At 48.7% G+C, this 21691-nt stretch overlaps 2 protein-coding genes across 2 annotated transcripts; one reads left to right on the top strand and one right to left on the bottom strand.

Annotated features, from left to right (window-relative positions):
- Positions 1-1115: 1115 nt before the first annotated feature.
- On the top strand, positions 1116-7477 carry LOC149998076 (fibronectin type III domain-containing protein 8-like). Its single transcript, XM_090290894.1, has 4 exons — positions 1116-1270; positions 4472-4841; positions 6532-6768; positions 7325-7477. The coding sequence occupies exons 1-4, from the start codon at positions 1116-1118 to the stop codon at positions 7475-7477; spliced, it is 915 nt and encodes a 304-aa protein (XP_090147020.1).
- A 2082-nt stretch (positions 7478-9559) lies between these two features.
- On the bottom strand, positions 9560-18767 carry LOC149998075 (notchless protein homolog 1-like). Its single transcript, XM_090257542.1, has 13 exons — positions 18747-18767; positions 18466-18615; positions 17307-17524; positions 16396-16475; positions 15518-15594; positions 15276-15373; positions 14761-14953; positions 14141-14276; positions 13930-13976; positions 12595-12797; positions 10711-10870; positions 10533-10603; positions 9560-9932 (listed from the first exon to the last, which is right to left on the bottom strand). Exons 1-13 carry the CDS (start codon positions 18765-18767, stop codon positions 9920-9922), a joined length of 1467 nt encoding a protein of 488 aa, XP_090113668.1. The 3' UTR covers positions 9560-9919.
- Between the last annotated feature and the right edge of the window lie 2924 nt (positions 18768-21691).

Genomic DNA, 21691 nt, shown 5'->3' with positions numbered 1-21691 from the left:
TTGTTATGAATAACATTTTTTTATTGATTGATTTTAGGGAGGGAGAGCGGGGCATCAATTTTTGTTGTTCCACTTAATTTGTACATTTATTGATTGACTATTATAGTGTCCTGAACAGGGATCGAACCTGCAACCCTGGCATATAGGGCGGATACTCTAACCAACTGAGCTACTCAGCCAGGGCCAATAACATTTTAAAAAACAAACAAAAACGCTGAGTATATGGGACACAAAATATAGAATTTGGTATCTTAAATATCCTTTCCTTTGCCTCATCCTCTGGAAGAAACGTAACAATCTTACGGGGTTATCTTCTCACAATGCAATTAGGTAAGTGCTATTTTTATTCCTGTTTCACAGATGAGGAAGCTGAGGCTCTCAGGGGAGGAAAATCATGTGCCAAAGATGACAGAGTCTGTAAGGGCAGAACAGGACTTAAATCAGACAAATCCACAACTAAATGCAAAGCCAGTACTGCTTTAACAGCCTCTCTTCCCACCCCGAAAGTAATGTGTATGTTTTCCTACAGTAGAGTGGTTTCCTTGAGAACAGAAATAATGTCTGGTTCATCTCTGTATCCCTTTGCAGCACCCTCCTTTGTCACGCAACACATGGGGACACTTGGGGTAAAAGTGTGGCACATTTAGAATGTTCGCAGTAAGACCTGGGTATATGTGAGCCATGCTTTCCCTATACTTACAGACTGGACACAGTGGGGCTTTGCCGCATACAATTGCAGGACATGGTGCCTCAGCATCCTCAGTCTCCCACTCCTGGAAACCCATTCCAGTGCCTTCTTCCCACCATCCTCTCCTCCTTCCCAGAGCAGCGCCAAAGGGCACCACAGGTGGTAGGCATTTTGATCTTCAGAGAAGGGCAGGGCTGCCGAACCACAGAGCATCAGAGATGGAAGGGTGATAGAGTCCGTTTCTTGGTTCTATCCCACTCCAGACCCCGGTCCTGGCCCTAGGCAACAGCATCCCCAATTGTTACACTCTGCGATGATTATGAAGTCAGCTCATTGCACCCCCATCCCAGCTAAATTAAGGGTGTGTCTGCTGTCTCCAGTTTCTCTCTACTTCCTGTCAGCTTGGTTGTCCTGCATGGTGCCAGCCATGATGAAAAAGAAAACCCTCAATGTTTTCAATGAAATCTCAAAGCTCTTTCCAAGCTCCAAGTCTATGAACAGGACAGTTGCTACCAAAGGACTCCCACTTTCCTCAAGGGGCGGTTTGATTAACTTCATGGAGGAAGATACCATCAATTTACCGTAAGACACAAATCTGGTCCTTTCCTCCTTTCTAAGCCTCGAGCTAGGGGTGGAGCTGGAGCTTGGGGTGGGGAGAGGGACTTCCTGGACCTATCACAACCTGGGCCTCAGATTTCCTGGGAAGAGCATGTGTGCAGGTTGCATCATGGATTCCGGACCCCAAATCAGTTCTTGGAGAAATGTAGGCCTCCCACTCCAGGAGGACTTCCAGGATTAGTCAGAGACTTATTGACAGTGTTTCTCATCTCCTTAGTGTAGTTAGGTTCCTCACCCCTTCCCCCAAACACCCATGCCCCCTTCCACACTCCCCATGGCTCCTGTCTTTTAATCCTCCCTTTTGGTGTCTTCCCCTTCCTGATTATGTCCCCCCTCCCCCCCCCAATAGCCCATCTGTGTTCAGACTGAGGTTTACTGCTCCTCAGTGATTCTGGGTTCCCTTTAATTCATTCCACAAAACTTGTTGGCCTCCTGCAAGGTGTCTGGCCCAGTGTTAAGTTCTGGAATGTACCAATAAAAAGCACAGTGTTTGCCTTCAAGACCTCCCAGCCTGGTGTATGTGTGTGTCAAGAATCAAGAATAATACAGCATGGTCTATGCTATGACAGGACACCTTGAGAAAATGGAAGAGGCTTAGTATAACTTGGGAGACGGTGCAGTTAAGGGAGGCTTCTTGGAGGAGGTGATATGTGAGCTGAATGTCATAGGAATGGAAGGAGTTAGCCAGTGAAGGGGTGGTGGAGGAGGTTGACATAGGCTGAAGAAATTATCTGCAAGGCAGTTTTGTGGTGTGTGACCTTTACAGTCACAACAGCCCATACTTAGAAGGGCCCTGTCCTTAGTTTAATGCTCACTGTCACTCTTTTGAAATTCTTAATAATTTTTGAAGGGGACCCAAAAACTATGTAGCTGGTCCTGATTATATGAAAGGGATATGGTATCCATTTCCTAAGGGACCTGTAAGTAGCAGGTATAGCTAAAATGATAAATGCTTACATGAAACTTCATGCTACAGTGGGAAAGTCTAAGACTATGAGTCTAAGTTCAAATTCAAGTTCTACCACTTAGATATATGGCTGTGGACAAGTTAATTAAGATCAGTGACTCCTCAGTCAGTCCCTCATTTGGAAATTGTGGCTAACACCCATCCAGCAGGACTACTGTAAACATCAGAAGAGAATATGTCCAGTATATAGCCAATGCCTAGCTGCCTTCCACACCCACTTCAGCACTGGTGTTTTGAAAACAGATTCATTAGGACAAGTTGAAGTATAAATCGCATCAATACTCAGACTCTTCAGCCTACGAATGACCTTGGTGGGGGAATCATTTATTCTAAATGTCGACCAAGGGCTGGCATTGGAGGTTTGGGCTGATGAGGACTTCTCATGAGGGGGTCAATGGGGCTGGAGCTCAGGGAGGAGAAATTTGACCCATCAACCAACCATGAAACCAGAGCCTGCCCTGGAGTAAGGGATTCAGAGGGGTGTGTTGGTTGCTGGACTTGGCCAGAGCAGCTGAGGGAGACGGGATAGGATACAGAGGAGAGGAGCCAGAAAGTGCCAGGGGCAGCTGGGAGCTGCATAGCGCAGGGCAGCCCTTAGGCCAGGAGATCTGGGTTCTAGTTCCGACTCTGCCATCAACCTACCATGTGACCTTGACTGCTGTCTCCAGACAAGTGCTCTTCAAACTGTGGGTTGTGACCCATCCATTAATGGGTCAGGAACTCCTTCTAGTTGGTGGAGACCAGTATCATAAAAATGCATTTAAACAGAATAAAAAATTCCAGAGCACATCACACACAGAATAAGTACTAGTCTGTGCAGTGTGTTTTAGTTTGATATATATGTATGAGTACACTAGGTTGCCATATAATATGTATTTCTTACTTTGTGTCAGGTAAAAAAATTTTTTAAAGATTTGAAAGCCAATTTTGGGGGGTTCTGCACTTCACTGGTAAAAAAAAAATTTAGTAGTGGGGAAACATGTGCAAGGTTTTTCTTTGTAATAGCAAAAAGTTAGTAATGATACATATATCCGCAGAGGTACACATATAATGCAGATGGATTGAAATAAACAAGGTTGCGTGAAAAAGCAAACTGTCCGTAGAAATGTACTAAATGGCGCTATTTATGTAAAGTTTTAAAATGTGCAAAGTAGATCTTGCTTAAGAATAACATACATATGTAACAAACGTGTAAAGACACGAGGAGAATAAACACAATTTTACATTTCCTGTCCTGGCCACCTCTGAGTGAGAGCAGTAGGTGGAGGGAAGAATTGTTCAGGGGCTTTAATCATACTGACGAGGCTTTAGTTCTGAAGCTGGGTGATGACTCATTAAAAGCTTAATATATTATTCTTGATATCTTGGATTCGTCTAAAATAGTTTATGATTTTAAAAAATTAGAATGGAAGAAAAAAGTTTTCAGCATTCATTCCAAGATATGTATATTTATCTGTTAATTTTACATGCTACACATATTAACATTGTTAAATGTTATAAATTCTAAGTAACTACATTAGTAATTACATTAAATATTAAATAGTGAAGCTCTGGCTGATGTGTTTCAGCAGATTGAGCATGGGACTGCAAACCAAAAGGATGTCAGTTGGATTCCCCTTCAGGGCACACACCTCAGTTGTGGGCCGGGTCCCCACTTGGGGGCATGTGAGAGGCAACCAATGTTTCTCTCACACATTGATGTTTCTCTCCCTCTTTCGCTCCATTCCCCTCTCTCTAAAAATAAGTAAGATATTTAAAAATAAATAAATATTAAATAGTGAATAAATATTAGTAAAGCTTAATTTATTATTAGTTTTAGATACTTTTCTATACTCTAGTAAATCATTGTGGTCATTCCCTGGGGCATTGGCACCCCACTTTGGAGGGAGGACAAAGTTTTAGCAGTGTTTCTCAAATTGTGGTTCTTAGTACACCTGTATCAGGATTGTCTGAGCATCCTATTAACTTTAGCAGCTTCCCCAGGCCCACCCAAATGAAGGACAGGGTACCAGCAATCTGCATTTCCCACTAACAAGTGCTCTGGTGGGTAGATGCACTGCTGCGCAGCAGTGAGGATGTTCTGAGCTATTCAGAAGCAGCTGGGGGCCCAACGCCTGGCCTCCGGGAGCTTCTAGGCTGTATGGGCTGGCTGGGGTGACCTCCCCCATCTGACCCACCTGTCTCCCCTCATCCTCCAGGAAGCAGATGCCAGGGAAGGAATCTGAATGCAGCTCCGATTACACCAGCATCTCCCCCATTTCATCCACCTTGTTAAATCCCATCAAATTGGCTGTGACCCAGCCCAACAGCAGCTTCTTTGCAGGGCTGCCGGAAGGCGAGCTGAACAAACTCAGCATCTCCCCAGTGGCCAAGAATACAGAAAAGGAGGACCTGGCCCTCTGCCTCCACCAATCTAAGTCCCAAATAGCCCCTGGGGGCCTGCTGGACCTTGACAACCCTGAGCAGGACACAGACACCTCCTCGACATCCTCGAAGTCCTCCGTGGTCATAGATGTGCCAGAGGCGCCCTTCATCTGTGAACACACAGTCAGCGACTACACGGCAGTGGTGCGTTTTCTTCTTCACGCATTTGGCAAAGGCTTACTGGTCACGCCCAGTGTGCCCTGGGCTGAGCTCTGTGGGGAATGTGAAGATGCCTACCACCTACATCCTGACCTCAAACTCATGGGTTAGGAGAGAGGGCATATTTGGAAGAAACTCCAGCGTAAGCTAGAAAGGGCTCATTGCTGTAGGAAGAGTTCAGATCAAGCACCACCAGGGAGTCAGAGGGAAAGAAACATTACTTCAAGGTACAGGAATTAGCTGGGTGGCTCTTGGTAACATTTGAGCTGGGGCATAGAGGTAGGATTTAAACATCTGGAGATGGGGGGAAGGTGTTCCCTGGAGGAGCTGATACTAACAAAGGCTCATACGTGGGAAAGAGGGGGAGGAAACACCCAGGCCCCAACCCAGGGCTTTTCACACATTCATGTGTCTGTAGATCTGATCATCTTGTTCAAAACAAGATTTCCAGATCCCATCTCTAGAGGTTTTGATTCAGGAGTAGGTCTGGGGGATGGGGCCTGAGAATTTGTACTGCTAAAAAATTCCCAGGTGGCACTGATGGCCCCGGACCACATGCTGAGCAGCACTGTCCTAGAGTGGTATTAGGGTAATGGACGGGGAAGTTAGTCTGGGGTCATTTTCCCGAAGTTCTCCAATTTTAGGCTACGTAATAAGAGTTTCCTGTAAGCAGTAGGAAACAGCTTTTTTCAGAGCTTTTTATCTGGTGATGGATGCAATTTGAGCTGAGTTTTAGGAAGATAAATCTGGGAGCCCGACTGTTGGAGGGCCTAGAGCCATGTGTCTTCCCAGACCACCAGCAGTGCCAGCATCAGAGGACAACTTGTTAGAAATTTACATTTTTGTTCCCCCTGTCACCCCACCCTCAACTTAGGCCTACTGAATCGGAAACTGTCGGGGCAGGGGCCAGCAATCTGTGTTTTAACAAGGTCTCTAGGGTATTCTGATATACACCAGTTTGAAAACTTCTGGTCCAGATGGAGGAGAAACAGGAAATGGGAGACCAGACAGGAGACAGCAGGCCAGGGATCTGCCATGTTATTAAAACTCCCTTGGATCCTTAGTCAGGCTTGCTTGGCAACCACTATTATAGTCTATAGACTCCAGAGCTATTCTTTGATCCCTGTCACTTAATTGCTTATGCGACCCTGGGCCAGCCACTTACCCTCTCTGAACCTTTAACCCCACTTGCAGTGAGTGAGGTGGGTGAGATAATCTCCAAGGTCCCTCTCAACTGACATAGTCTAGAACAGCGATTTTCAGCTGGTGTGCCACGAGAATATTTAAAACATGCATCGGCTGTGGCACACTAGTTGACTATTTAGAGTCAGATATTACATGTTTTAAAAATTCTTGCCATACACCTGCTGAAAATCACTGGTCTAGAAGAAACAGAATGAAGGCACACTCCAACGTGGGTGGGGCTGTGCAGGGAGAGTAGTGTATGCTGCAGGCTGGCAATTCCGCTTTCGGTTGGAGTACCTGACACCTCCATCAGACTTGCCTCAGCTCCAGCAGGGACAGGGCATGGGAGTGGGGGTTGGGTGGGGGACTAGGAGGAGGGGGCAGGGGATGGATATGGGCATTCCCACCCATGTGGGGTAGGGCAGGGTGTCGAGGTGAGGGGAGGACAGGCCGGGCCAGGACTGAGGAAGCCTCCGGGATTCTCTTCTAGATTTCCTGGACCTATGCCTTGAGCAAGCAGCCAGTCAGTTTCTACCAGCTCTTGCTGCAGGAGGTAGTCGAGAGAAATGATAATGAGCCTCCCACGACAAAGATTCTTCCATGGTTCTTCCACAAGATCTTGGGCACCACTGTCAAGCTGATGGAGCTGAAGCCTAACACCAGTTACTGCCTCATCGTCCGTGCTGTCAACATAGCGGGGGTGGGGAAGTGGTGCAAGCCCTACAAAGTGAGCCCTGGGAGAAGGGGGCCCAGGGGATCAGGGAGAGAAGCCTGCACCAGGGGCTCTGGAGGCCGGGCCACCCCATACCGCCACAACTCATCTCCCTGCTTGCTTTCCTCCCACCTGCACAAATACATAGCAATCCCAGGCTGCTCTCTTCTGGGAGGCTTAAGGATTAAGCCACTCTGGTACCCACTGGGACAAACTAACTTACTCATTAGCATCATTATAATATTCATCTTTCAACTTGGTACCAAAAATTGTGAATAGGTGGGGAAGCAAAGGGCATCGATGGAAACAGGGAAGAGGCTGAAGGGGGACAAAGAGGGGAGCAGCCTGGGGGTAGGTAGAGGCACAGGGTGGGGGAGCAGCCTGAGTATGCAGCCCTGTGGTTGGAAGCATCACAGGTTTGAATCATACCTCCTGGTACCTGTTTCTGGTGTTGATGGGTAGGTTGGTACAGCCAGCTAAGATCCCATTTAGCAAACAAACCAGGAGGCGGCAATGACAGAGAGGTCAGGTGTGAGAAGGAAGTCTGAGGGATTTTCTTGTGTCATTTCAGTTTGCAACCGTTGCCAATGACCTGAGCAGCTTTCCTGAGAACAACCCAATCCAGATCACCGTGCGGCGCAAGAAACCCCAGCGAAAAACAGTGACCATCCGGCCAGATGAGATGCGGAGGCTGGAAGATCTGGAACACTTATCTCCCTACTGAGGAGGAGGGGTCCAAGACATTGCAGGCCAGAGCAGCTGCTAGGCACCCCCTCCCCAGATATGGGCTAAGTCCAGGTCCCTCATTAAAGAACTGCAGGTCACTGAGACCCCCTAAATTCTGCCTCATGCTGTGCACAGCCTCAGCTGGGCCGTTGGCGTCTGCCTTCCTAGCTTCTGCCAGAACCAAGATTCCGGGGGGAGTGGGGGATGGAAAACAGGGGTGTGGGGCAATGAGATGCCACCCCCACCTACTGCCTGATTCTGCCAGCATCACCCTCTCTCCCCCGTGGGAGGAAGAGAATGGTACTCAGACTAAAACACACGCTAGGACAAACAGCGACGTTGGACAGTAGTGGCAGCCCACACACTGTCAGCATCAGACTTGAGCTCTGGTGGGACATAGTGCAAATTACACAAGCTTTGGGGCAGGGTCCACTTAATTTTGGCTCTTCTTGGATGTGAGGGCACAGGCAAACCATTTAAGCTTCCTGGGCCATTTCCTCATCGAAACTATGGGAACATGAGATCATACCAGGTATGGCTGTGTGGTTACTCTGACGGTCATGGGAGAGCACACAGAAAAAGGACCCGCACAGATAGGGGCCCAGCAACTGCTGCCTCCCGCAGCCTCCTGCAGCCTCCCTGCAGACATGCAAGGTGGAAGCTGAGAACCACCGCTGGTGACAAGTAAAACTGTAAACGCAGATGGGGGTGGGGAGGGGAGGGTGAGAACACAAGACTAGAAGTGCTGTGGCCCTGAGCAGCCATACAAGGGAGGTTTAGAAGTTCAACCCAGTCCTGGCTGGGTAGCTCTGTTGGTTTGAGCATCATCCCAATATGCCAAGATACCGGGTTCGATCCCCAGTCAAGGCTCATACCAGAAGCGACCAATAAACGCATAAGTAAGTGAAACAACAAATTGATGTTCTCTCTCCTTTGTTCTAAAATCAATTAAAAAATAAAGTGCAACCTGAGTTGATCCACCTCAGCACTGGAAGAGAAGGTGAAGCAGAACGCATGGAGTGCCACATCTTGGTCAAGGGTCTGTGGACATCCTCACGGGACAGGGAACCCTCTTCCCACGTCACAACACACACACTTCTGCTAGAGCTCTCACCACCGCATGCTGTTAAGTCATCCGGACAGCCGTCGCCTTCCCAGATGCACCCCGAGCACCTGCCAGTGTTCAGTGTATGGCAAGGCCTCAAAAAGTGTGCTGAGAGGCCGAGGAAGGCACCCCTAGAGCAGCACGAGCCAGCAGAACTCGGTGATGGTGACAATGTTGTCTGTGTTTTCAGCTGGCGTGACTGAGAACAGCATTTCTAACTGTATGGAGTGCTAGTTAACGGAAATAGCCACATGTGGCTAGTGCAACCACATCAGAGCACAGCCTTACACTATCCTCTCTGGCCGCAACGATAGGGGCTTCAGCCAGCCTCGCCAGCCTCCCTTTGGAGGAAATCAGGCCTCTGAGAAAGGACATGTTCCCATGCCTCTCTGTCCAGGTGTCCTGTGACTCAGATAAGCAAGCTGGCCTTGCTGACGCCTGCAGCTGCAAGCTGTTTCAGGCCACTGAGCCGTGGTGTATACTGAGACCAAAGAGACCTTGCTGAGTACTCCCATCTCCTTGCCTTATAGATAACATCTTGCTTGAAATCAGACCTAAGGATTTATACCTTTGTTTAGTTTCAAGAACTTAAAGCTTAAACCATATGTTATCCTGTTTGAATTTTTATAGATAACCATTGTGTTCTATAAATTTCTAACATTCTTTACCTTGAGTCTGTTCCCATTGATCTATTTTTAGTATCATGTCTAAACCCAATAAAAGGACGGTCTTCTGCTCTGCTCTTGGCTGACTTGCCTGAGTGTGCAGCAGCCCCTCCGTTCGTCCAATAATTCTGTCTGCTGGAATTACCTCAGCATCTCTGAACACATACAACACTTCACTCCCCAGCCTCAACTGGCCTCTCACTTGTAGGCACAGGGTGGAGAGAGGCAAGGCGGCTTCCCGGCCAGTATCCTTTTGGTGTAGCCCAGTGCAGAGGAGGCTAAACAAATGACTCAGCCCAGATTCTAGAAAAAGGATTGTAACAGAAACACACAAAATATAATTTATTTGGTCACAGAATCTGGGGTCTGACCCTGAATAAAGCTGACATCAGGGCAAGGAGGCAGGGGCAGCAGCAGGGGCCAATCGCTGCCTGGCCGCCCGCCAACCCTGATGGCACCAGCATGATACAGAGTGATGGCCAAGGGCTGAGCTCCACGTAACTTCCTGTGCCCTCCGATCTCCTGCTCTGGGCAGGAGCCCCGCTGGCATCTGTGCAGGACCAGGAAGCCACACTTGCTTTCCAGGTCACCACCCTGGCCCTTGGTCTGTCGGGGCAGCAGCTGACACAGGCTGAGTTCAGGTGGGCGTCAGAGAGAGCTGTGGGGATTCTCATCTCCTCCATCTGTGGAGAAGGGGAGGGAACAAAATGCAGGAAAGGGAGGCTGTCATGTAATCCCAGGGGCCCACTATGGGGAGAACCTGTGGTTTCCCCACAGTCATACACAGCCTGGCTACTGTCTCAGTCAGAGTAGGCGCCCACCCACCGCCGGCCTCACCAGGGCCTCAGACCAGGGCCTGGCCTCCTGGGATGCCCACCAACATTGTCCAATGACGAACAGTGACAGTTCTACAAGTACACAATGCCTCGCATTCCAAGTAACCAAGCTCTCCAAGACTATACTGAAAGGCAGAACCAGGATTTGAACCAGGTCTTAGGAACTCCCAAGCCCAGTGCTAACCAAAAGCCTATTGCCTGGCACTGGAATGACCCTGGCCTCGTCCTCTGGAGGGTGGCCTCAGAACTGTCAGGGTCTCCCACAATCCCTGCAATTCCCATAGTCCTCCCACTGCCCACTGAGAACCTGGCTTCACACACCATCTCAGGAAAGTTTGGGCACCCGGCGAGCCCCCAGAATTCTATGCCAGAAGGGAAAGTCACAAAAAGTGACCCCTCCAGGGCAGCGGGGCCAAGTACATCAACCACCACTTCCCCCAAACTCACATCCGGAGGCATTTGTCCTTCCCGCCACTTGCCACCCTCTGGCCATCTGGACTCCAGTCGACAGCATATACCTAAACCGGGGAGGAAGACGAGGAAAAGTGGGGTAACGAGGAGGGTGAAGGAGAAGGGCCAGGCTTCAATTCCATACCCACTCCTTGCCCACGACAGGCAGCCATACCTCATCCGCGTGGCCTGGCAAGTCTGTGGCCAGCTTCTGGGCCTTCACGTCCCACACCTTCAACGTGCTGTCACTGCTGCCACTGACCAGGAGCCGGCTGTCGGCTGACCACGCAATCTGGTACACAGCAGCCACGTGGCCACGCAGGGAAGCCAGGTACCTGGGCCAAGGGAAGATGGTGATGGAGATTAGATCTTCAAACATGTCTGAAGGGTCCTCTATGCCCCTATAGCAGTGATTTTCAACCTCGGCTTCATGTTAGAATTACCTGGGAACTTTTACAAAATCCCACCACCGGGTCCTATCCCAGGCCAATTTAATCATTACTGCCCATTATGCGTATTAAAACTTCTCCAAATGAGTTGCTTCTAGGGTGCCTCTTGCCAGGCCCCCACACCCACTCAACTCTGCATGTCTTAGAGTCCAATGCAGCCACCTGCTTAGCCCGTCTGCCTGACATCCTCCCAATATGACAGTCGCCTGCTGACAGGTGGCGTGGCTGCGTCTACTGGGACAAGTTATTAGGCATCTCTGAAACACAGGTGTCTTACCTTAAAAAGAAAATGAGTTCAAACATAGGTGCCAAGAGTTTCCCTTGCTCCTTCTTGCCCCTGCCTTTGCCGCTCCTCCAACCTAATTAACCCCGAGGGCACTGTGCCTCATTACACCAGTGCCTCTTGGACTTAATGACAAGCAGAATCACCTGGTGACCTTACTAAAATGCAGATTCTGTGGTTATCATCAATAAATCAACAAACAACATGTGTTGGTGAGGATGCGGAGAAATGGGAACCCTCACGCACTGTTGGTGGGAGTGTAAATTGGTGCAATAACTATGGAAAACAATATGGCCATTCCTCATAAAACTAAAAATAAAACTACTGTATGACCCACCATTTCCACTGAGTATTTATCCAAAGAAATCCGGAACACTAATTCAAAAAGATACATTCATCTCCATGTTCACTGTAGCATTATTTACAATAGCCAAGATATGGAAGCAACCTAAGTGTCTACTCATAGGTGAATAGATAAAGAAAATGTGGCACATGGATATAACGGAATATTAATTTGCCATAAAAAAGAATGAAATCTTGCCATCTGTGACAACACGGATGGACCGAGAAGGTATTGTGCTAAGTGAAATAAGTCAGAGAAAGATAACATTTCACATATATGTGGAATTTAAAAGTCAAAATAAATCAACAAACCAACAAAAACAAACTCATATATACAGAGAACAAATCGATGGTCGGCAGACTGAAGGAGGGCTGGCAGGAAGGGTGAAAAAGGTGAAGGGATTAGGAAGCACAGACTGGTAGTTACAGAAGAGCCACGGGGATGAAAGCGCAACAATGGGAATAGAGTCAATGATACCGTGGCAACCATGCACGGGGTCAGATGGTACTAGACTTACTGGGGCGATCACTTTGTAAAGTAACTAAATGTTTAATCTCTATGTTGTACACCTGAAACTAATATAATATTGTATGTCAACTATAAAAATTTTTAAAAGGCAGATTCTGATTCACATGGTCTGGGTGAGCCCCGAGGTTCTGAATTTCTATCGCACTCCCAGATGCTGCTGCCACCGCCGCTAGTCTGTGGGCCACACTTTGAGAAAGACCAGCTTGAGGACCGTCTCTCCTTAGACGTGAAATAAACTAACGTTCTCCATGCCTACTAATGCTGCTGCTAAATATGCCATCTCATGCAAATCTTGTAACAAGACTGACAGGCTAAGGTGTCTTCTTATTACAGAAGAGGAAACAGAGGCTCAGAAAACCCAAACACTTGCGCAGACCACACAGCTAGTAAGCGGCAGAGCCAAGCTCTCTCCAGAGAAACAGTGGCCTTCTGCCCCCTCCCCACAACCCCACTCACTTGCCCGTCCTGCCATCCCACAGCTTGATGGACTTGTCGAAGGAGGCACTGGCGACCACGCGGGAGTCAGGGGAGAAGAGCACCTGGTTGATGAGGGCCTGGTGTCCCGTCATCCGTGTGAGGGGCTTCTTGTCCTCTGCTGGGGACCACAGGAATAAGGTGAAGTCGTCTGAGCCAGACACCAGCCTCTCCGGGCCCTGGCCCTAGGGGAGGCAGAACACACACTGTTGGGTATGGTCTCAGGCGGGGGAGTCCGACCTCGGCTGCAAACACGCTACTGATTACTCAACATGAGCGACAAGGCCTGGCCCAGCCACTACCTCATGAGTTACCTCCCCCAAAAGGAAACTATGAACACAGGACAATTTCTAAGATATGTAATTACATGAAGAAGCAAGGGACAGAATGGTATGTTAAAAAGGGGATGGACTTTACACGTGGGTTTGTGCCACTGAATGACAGGAATGTGCTCTAAGAAATGCGTCATTTGGCGATTTTGTCATTGTGACTTCGCTGAGCGCACTTACACAACCTAAGGGGTACAGCCTACGACCCAGCTAGGTTCTGCGGAGCAGCCTATTGCTCCTAGGTGAGAAGCCCACACAGCACGTTACCGTACAAGAGAGCACGAGAGTAAATCAAGCGCAAGAGAAAAGGACGCGATCACAGACACGTGAGGCATATGAGGCTGCTGCTAGCATAACATGGCACACGGTTTACAGCAAACTTCTTTATAAGTATAAAGGGTACCCTGCAATACAATAATGCAGTGCGATGGGATGTTAGGACAGCTACATCGCTAGGCAACAGGAATTTTTCATTATAATTTTATGGGGCCACCCTTGTATATGTGGTCCATCGTTGACTGAGATGTCATTATGTAGCACATGACTGTATGGTATACAGTGTGTGTGCGCGCACACACACACACACACGTATATATGAAGTTTCTGGAAGGAGAAACAAGATACTCATGGCACTAGATGTTTCCAGAAGGAATGAATGAATGTGCAACAGAGATGAGAGATATTTCACTATCTACTTTTTTGTGTTCTTTGAACCTTAGATCATGTGAGTGTGTTACTTAAACTAAATAAAATAAAAAAGAGAGTTACCTTGGGAACGCTATATAGAGAAGTAACTACAACAAAATGAAATAAAAGTGATCTCTGGCACATTAAGATCTTAGGAGTATAAACTAGGATTTTCAAGAACAACTTTCCAGAAAAGGGGCTTTCTCAGGCGGGGCTGGAAGGCAGCGGGGCTGACTGTCCGCAGCGCTGCAGGGACTAGACAAGGGAGAGTACAGAGCTGGACTCGCTGGCACATACTCACCCGCACCAGGTTGTACCGGCTCAGCGCCCTCTCCTTTAACTCCTGCACTGTGTCCACGCACCGGAGGGGAGAAAAGGAGATGAGGAACGGGGCTGATTAGAAAACCCAACACAAACAGCAAAGCCCCCGGCTTAGGTCCGACTCTCACACGTTAAGCTACAGAACTGGCTCTTTACCAAGCAGCTCTCCCCTCGACCTCCTATTCACTCACAGGACCCTTGGACGTCTTGAGCATTAACGGAGGCCTCGGCTGGCTCAAAGGCCCCTGTGCGCAGGGCATAGTCAGTGCTGAGGGCCATGGTATTCACCCAGTGGCCATGGCCTTGCAGAGTTCGGCAAAGCACGCCCTAGGGGAGGACAGAGGTCAGACACACACCACTCTCCAACCTGGGGAACCTGCACCCCCAGATTAGCCCCAGGAGACTCAGAGCCAGGCCCCTGATTCAGTGTGACCTTAATCACACCACCCTTATGACCTTACATCTCTCCTCATTTGTAAAAAGAGGGCACTAGTTCAGATCAATGTTTCTGAAAATATGTTTCATGGAAGGAAGTATATCAGAATAGACAGGCTCCAGTATAATAAAGTTTGGAATATGGCAGGTTCAATAAAGCTAGAGGCTTCCGACAGCTGGAATTTCCAGAGCCTGCCAATGCTGATGGACCCTGGAACCTCCCCTACAGTGCAGCACCAATCACAGGACCCCCTGTCCCCAAAACGTGTCCCCGATCTGGCTCCCAGAACATGCCCAGGGAACACCGGTCAGTGTTCCTCCTAGTGCTGGATGCCTGGTTTCCCCAGACTGGCTCCCGAACGCTCCCAGTGCTTACATCGTGAGCCCTCCAGACTTTGATGGTGCGGTCCTGCGAGGCAGAGTAGAGCAGCCCATCTCCTCCCCACCGAAGACAGGTGACGGACTGGGTGTGCCCGGTGAGGATGCTCTCACAGCGGCCGGAGGTCGTGTCCCAGATCCGCACGCTGCCATCCTTGGAGCTGCTGGCCACATAGCGGCACTCGGGGTTCCTGGAGAGGGGGTGGGAGATGGGACCTCACTTCTGACCTGGTAATGCCTGTCTCCCCACGGCACCTCCCCGTTCCCAGTTCAAGAGTCAGGGACAATGTCTATAGATTCCTGACCTCAAGATCCAGCTGCACCTCTGGGTGGCTCTCAGGCCCCGTGATGAACAGCCCCCGCCTGAGCAGCAACGTAGGTGCAATGACCTTCCCCACTTCCTGCCTCATAGTCACTGTCAGACCGCTCACCTTGCCCCCTCTGCATTAAGTGGGGTGGGGGACAGCTCTGAACCCCTTGTTCTTCATTACCCCAGCTGTCAATGTCACTTACATATGGAGGGGCTCCCAGCTCAGGCCTGTGATCCACTTGCTATGTCCAGCGAGGGTCCTACCCACCTGCTTCCCTGTGCTTGGGTCCCACAGGAGAATCTGAAAGACAGAAGTTCACGGAATAACCCTCCCCAACCTTTCCCTGTCTCACCCACCCTCCCTGAAGACCCAGAACCTGATTCTGACCCAGCTCCCCAAAGGTAACCCCAGAGTCCCTGTCTAGTTACCCTGACCACCATCTACCTGGCCATTCTTGCAGCCTGAAGCCAGCTTCTTACCGTCTGGGGACCAGGATATGCTAAGGACCCAGTGTCTGTGTCCTAAGAAAGAAAGGAGGAACATCTGTTTTTTATCCCCAGTTCCTAGCAATGCCTGGCACATGGTAAGTACTTCTAAACTAGCTGCTGAATAAACAATTGAACAAAAGGAGGGATAAGGTTTCCTAGGCAGAGGGAGAATACACTGCAAGTGCTAAAGCCATGCCTTTTGATGCACAGATAACATACTGCCTCTAATGATCCCTATGTGGCATGTGGTACAAAGTGTTTTCAAGTCATCCGCAGAAATCTCTCAATAGCTTTAAGGTCTGAAGTCAAGAACAAATTATCACCCCCATTTTCCAGAAGAGAAAACAGAAGCTTACAAAGGGAGCATCCACGCCCCACCCCAAGGTCCTTGCCCAGCTAGTGTGTGGCCCCCTGGCCAGCAGCACCAACACCACCTAGGAACTTCAAACAAATTCTCAGGCAACACCCCAGACCTAGAGAGACAAAAACTTTCGGGGTGGGACCCAGCAGTCTGTATTTTAACAAAAGCCCAGGTGATTCTGATGCACGTTTAAGTTTGAGAACCACTATGGCATAGGCTGGATTTAAGCCAGGTTCTCCTTGCTATTAGCCAGTCAGTCCCTTCCCACAACCCCACACTCAAATCTTTGGTCTAGTCTTCTTGTTCATAAATGGTTGGCGAGGCTCAAGAGTACAGTCTCTACCTAGGAACAGGCAGCCACTAAAGGGAGGTGAAGGAGCTGGAATCTGCTCCAGGCCTCCTCAGGAATTAAAGAGATGAGTCAATCACCCACCCACCATTAAGACTCCCTAAATGGCTAACTGCATACTGACCCTGACATGTGAAATGCGGTGTCTCAGTGCTGAGGTCCCAGAAGCGCACAGTTGTGTCTCCGGAGCCACTGGCCAGGTACCTGGGGAAGAAGAGAGGCTGCCTGACCTCTGCAGTGGGGACAAGGGGTAGGGCTCACCCTGAAACACTGCCCATGTCTGCTGCCTTTCAACTGTCTTGTGGGAATAGAATCTGGGGCTGGACTTTTCTCTCTCCCCTGAAAAGAAATGTAACACTGATGTGATCTGGGAGAAGACCCCAGGAGGCCATTTCTCTTCTCTTCCTTCCTAAAAGGAACAGCCACAGCTATAATCAGATGTAAAGCTTCTGATTACGCCCATAGGACTGTGAGAAGCAAAGAAACACAGTTTCTGCCCTGACTGGTGTGGCTCAGTGGGTTGGGCATCATCCCACAAACCAAAAGGTCACTGGTTTGATTCCAGGTCAGGGCGCATGCCTTGGGTTGTGGGCCAGGTCCCCTGGTGGGGAGCATCCGAGAGACAGTTAGTTGATCAATGATTCTCTTGCACATTGATGATTCTCTCCCTCCCTTCCCCTTCCCCTAAAAATAAATAAATAAATAAATAAATAAATAAATAAATAAATAAATAAAGTCCCAGTTTCACAGAAGATGAAGAAAACTCAGAAAGGTTAAGTGACTTGCCTAGGTCACACAGCTAGAAGGGGCAGAGTTGAACTTGCAGCTCAGATCTTCTGAGATCAAGTTCAGGAAGGACTCTTCCAAGGCAGGTGTCCTTGATCTTTGTGGACTAAACCTCACTCGAAAAGTCCCTTACTTTCGACCTGAGCCTAGAGCATGGGTCACAGTGATCATGATTTGGGAGTACCCTCCTCACTCCAGCCAGACGCTGCACCCCCACACTCCCCTCCACAATTCTGCAGCTGTCCTTACTTTCCTGTGGGGCTGAAGGCCACAGAAATGACTGCCTCACTGTGACCCTCCAAGGAGCTGGTGCAGCGGGTCACAGCGCGGACCCTGAAGATAGCCTGTGGCTGGTAAATGATGTCAAGAACTTTCTCCGTCTCCACCGCCTGTGACTCCAGCGTCCTCCCCAGTGAGGAGACAATCTCGGCATCGTGGACATAGAATGCCAGTGGCAGGGGATCCTCCTGAAGGGCAATGGCAAAGGGCAACCCCCCCATCAAAAGATGGGCAGGGGCCACCTGCACCAGCGAGGCTCCCCTCACTGAGCTGTGGGAGATAAAGCTTCCTTCTTTTCAGCCATCCTGCTTGAGTTATACCCACCCCATCATTCCCCATCGAGGCCGACCTTTTTAATCCTTGAAGAGCAAGTTGCTTACATATCACTTTCAAATCCTTTATCTGCATCCTACAATAACCCTGGGGGTAGGCATTAATATTCCCACCTGACAGATGAAAAAAAAAACCCGAGGCTCTGAGCAACCAAGTAATTAGCCCAACCTCCTATTGCTAATGACTAATTCAGATTCTTTAGTGTTCTTTAAAAAGAACACTTAAGTCCAAGATGAGTATATACCATTAAGCAGTGTTTTTCAAACCACCACACCATGCTGTATAATGTGTTAAGAAGCATCCAAAAAGCTGTTTGGAAATGCATTCTCTGCTTCACCCCAGGGTCTGGTATAGTAAGTCTGGGGGTGGAGCCCAAGTACAGCATTTTTAAGCACCTCCCACCCCGACAGAAGGCAACACTTCCAAAGCACCGGACTAGGAGTTAAAAGAACATGGGCTTTGATTTTGACAGATTAGGGTTCCAATTCCAAATTCAACAGCTACTGCGTAGCATCCTGCGAATAACTTAATGCCTCCCGGCACACTGTAACATGACGATAATTAATCAGGGGCTGTGGCGAGGAATCATTTGACAGAGCACCCAGGGCTTGCGGACCGCGATGGTCGGCGTGAAAAGCGCTCTCACACTGATGCGTCTTTCTGACCCGCCCCCGGGTAAGTGGCACTCCATGGATTCGCACCCGCGTGTATTACCCAGTGTCGGCGCATGGTGGGGGCCCTTTTGGTCTCCCGACCCACCGTGGGCCCGACCCGGGCGGCACCGGCCACTGCTCACCTGGGCCAGCAGCGCGTTGCATATGAGCTGCAGCTTGTCCGGAGTGATGTCCACCGGTACGTCGAACGGGGACCCCAGCAGCTGCCCGCCCTCATCCTGGAACTGCACTAGCAGCCGCTGCACGTCGCGCGCCGCCGCCTCGTCCTGAGCCAACAAGCACCGCGGGCGTCAGCCACACGGCTCGGACAGAAGGGTCTCCATTTCCGCCTCCCTCCCGCATCGTGGCCCCCGGGCCCCAGCGCCCTGCCGCGACGCCCTCGCCCCCTTTCCCGCACACCCACCACCGCCGCCGCCGCCGCCATCCCGCGTTCCCACGTGGAGAAAGACTCTGTGGGGACAGAGCGCCGCCCCCGTGATCGGGTGGTGCCGCAGCCCGCGACATTGCCCTCTGGTGTTGCGGAGGGAAAGTGTCACGCCGCGCCAGGCCTTCGGCCTTGGGAATGGCCTCACATAGTACCCATCTCTACAACCTCCCCTTGGACAGCTCGGTGCCTTGCAAGATGCAAAGAAACTTTTGTCTCGTTAGAACGGGGATTCTTGCCCATTTTATGTATGGGGAAATCGAGGTTTTAAGCTGTGATTTTCTCCAAGACCACAGAGGTAGAAAATGACAGAGACTAAATAGGCTCCAGGCAGCAGTAATCCCTGTAGGGGATTACTTACAAAGCCAAAGGCTATTGGGTTGAGGGCAAAAATTATTATTATTTTTTATTTGAAAAAATGACTTTTATTGTATTTTTATTACACGTTTATTTAGAAAAATTAGAATACATGGATAAAAAATAAAATAGAATAAAAATTTTCTGTAACTTTACCGACCCGGAAATAAGTCATTATTTAAAAAAAAAAAAAATTTATTGGGATGACTTTGGTTAATAAGATTATATAAGTTTCAAGTGTACATTATAATACATCATCTGTATATTGTATTGTGTGCTCACCACCCAAAGTTTAGTCTCCTTCCATCACCATATTGTTGACTTCCTTTACCCTCTTCAACCTTCCCCTACCCTCTTCCCCTTATCATTCTTTTTAAAATGGATTAAATCAATTAAAAATATTTGATGAGAACAAAAGCAGAAAATGTCTACCGTTCTCAACACTGTAATGCAATAACAATGATAGCAACGTGTCAAGCATTGTTCTAAGTGCTGTACTCTTAATCTTCACAACAACCCTTTTCTCCCCATAGTACAGATGAGGAACTGAAGCAGATAACAAAGAACAGGAGTGCTCTTACCAGAAACCTGGGATTTTCCTTGTCAGCCCTCCTCCCCCTCGCCCCTCAAGCCCTCACACCCAGGCAGTCTCAGGCTCTGTCAGTTCTGCCTGGGTAACCTGTCTTAAATCAGTGCTCCCCATCTCCACTGCCACACTGTGCTCTGAGTCACCATGGTTCCCTACACCACCTCTTCACTTGCCTCCCTGTTTTTATTCTTGCCTCCTCCCATGCATTCTCTACACTGCAACCAGGGTGATGATTTCAAACCAAAAATCTGGTCAGTTTCTCTCCACCTAAAACCCTGCAGTGGTTCCCATCACATGCAAGAAAAAAAAAATTTCAAACTCCTCATAAGGGTCCATTCAGCCTGCCTTACCTCTCCAGCCATTCTTATCTCTTTAAGATCAGATCCTTCTGGCTTTTTGTTAGTTCTTCCAAGGCATGACCCTTTCTGCATCAGTGCTTTTGCACATGCAGTTTTCCCTGTCTGGAAATGTTATGGACTAAATTGTGTACCACCCTCCCCAATTCATATGTTGAAGCCCTGACCCTCTGTGTGACTGTATTTGAAGATAAGGCCTATAAGGAAGTAGTAAAGGTTAAGGGAGGTCATAAGGATGGGACCCTGATCCCGTAGGACTGGTGTCCTTATAAGAAGAGAAGACACCAGAGGTCTCTTGTTTTGCACTCATTCAGAGAAGTGGCCAGGTAAAGACACAGTGAGAAGCTGGCTGTCTACATGCCAGGAAGAGAAGTTGCATCATAAATCAACCCTGATGACACCTTGATCTTAGACTTTTATCTTCCAGAATTGTGAGAAAGTAAATTTCTAATGTTTAAGCCCCCTCGTCTGTGGTATTTTGTTATGGCAGCTCTAGCAAACTAATACAAGTTTCTCACTCTTCAGGTCGTTCCTTAAATATTTATTCATTCATTCATTTAACAAGTATACTGAGCACTTACTCTCTACTGGGCATTGTTCTAGGAGCTCTCAATGCATTAACTTCTTTAATCTTTTACTTAGGGGAACCTTCTCTAAAACGATGTCAGGTTCCCCTATTACATGTTTTCAAAATGTCCAGGTATTTCTCATATTTGAAATTGCAGATTTATGGAACTATTTTATTCATTTATTCAATATTGTTGAGCACCTACTACATACCACACACTATTATAGGCACTTGGCATATGTAAATGAACAAAATAGACACAGATCCTTGTCCTCATGAGTGTTCTCTGTTTTCATGATCGTTCACAGTTCCTGGCCCTCAGTAGATGCTTAAGAAATACCTGTGGAATGAATGAATCAAGATTAGAATCTGGGATTCATTGGACCTAAAATCACAGAACTGCAGTTCTCTGCCAGTGGCAGAATCCTTTATCATATTACCTCATTGCTACAGAGAACTTGCCCCATAAAGAGGCCCAGGATTTGGGACACTATGACCTCAGGGAATCAATCTATCCATCCATCCATCGATCCATCCATTCATGTAGTCAACAAACATACATTAGACAAACATGCATCAGGGCTGGGCCTTGTGTTCAGTAGGGCAGTAGAACTTGTCCAAAGTCATAGCTGTGTGTTCGAAGTCACAGAGCCAGGAGCAGAATCTGGTGTCGGTAACCCACCTATGCTTTTTCTTTAGTGTCTTTCTCAGCCTGGGTAGGCAAGTTTGAAGACACATGGGAGGGGGCACCATGGTAGTAAGTGAATCAAAGCATCAGCATGTAGACACCACACATTCATCTATTTATGCAATCAGGAAACACACGCTGGGCACTGCCTCTGCCAGGCTCTGCCCCAGGGGAAGTCAAGATGCATGAGATGCCATGCTTGCCCTCGGAGAGGAAGCGCACAGCCCAGGCTTGGAGACACTGAAAGGCGAGAGAGTTGTCCATCTCAGGACAACCTCATAAGTTTACCTCAGGAACCCTCAGTTCCTGAGAAACATTTCTTGTCCCCCCCCCCCCCCCCGGGAGATGCTTTCTAGTGGTGAACCC

Source organism: Furipterus horrens, unplaced genomic scaffold (assembly GCF_987537825.1).
Source record: "Furipterus horrens unplaced genomic scaffold, mFurHor1.1.pri manual_scaffold_11, whole genome shotgun sequence".
NCBI lineage: Eukaryota > Metazoa > Chordata > Mammalia > Chiroptera > Furipteridae > Furipterus > Furipterus horrens.
Note: the sequence above shows the minus strand (reverse complement) of the source record. Positions and strands in the feature narration are given on the sequence as shown.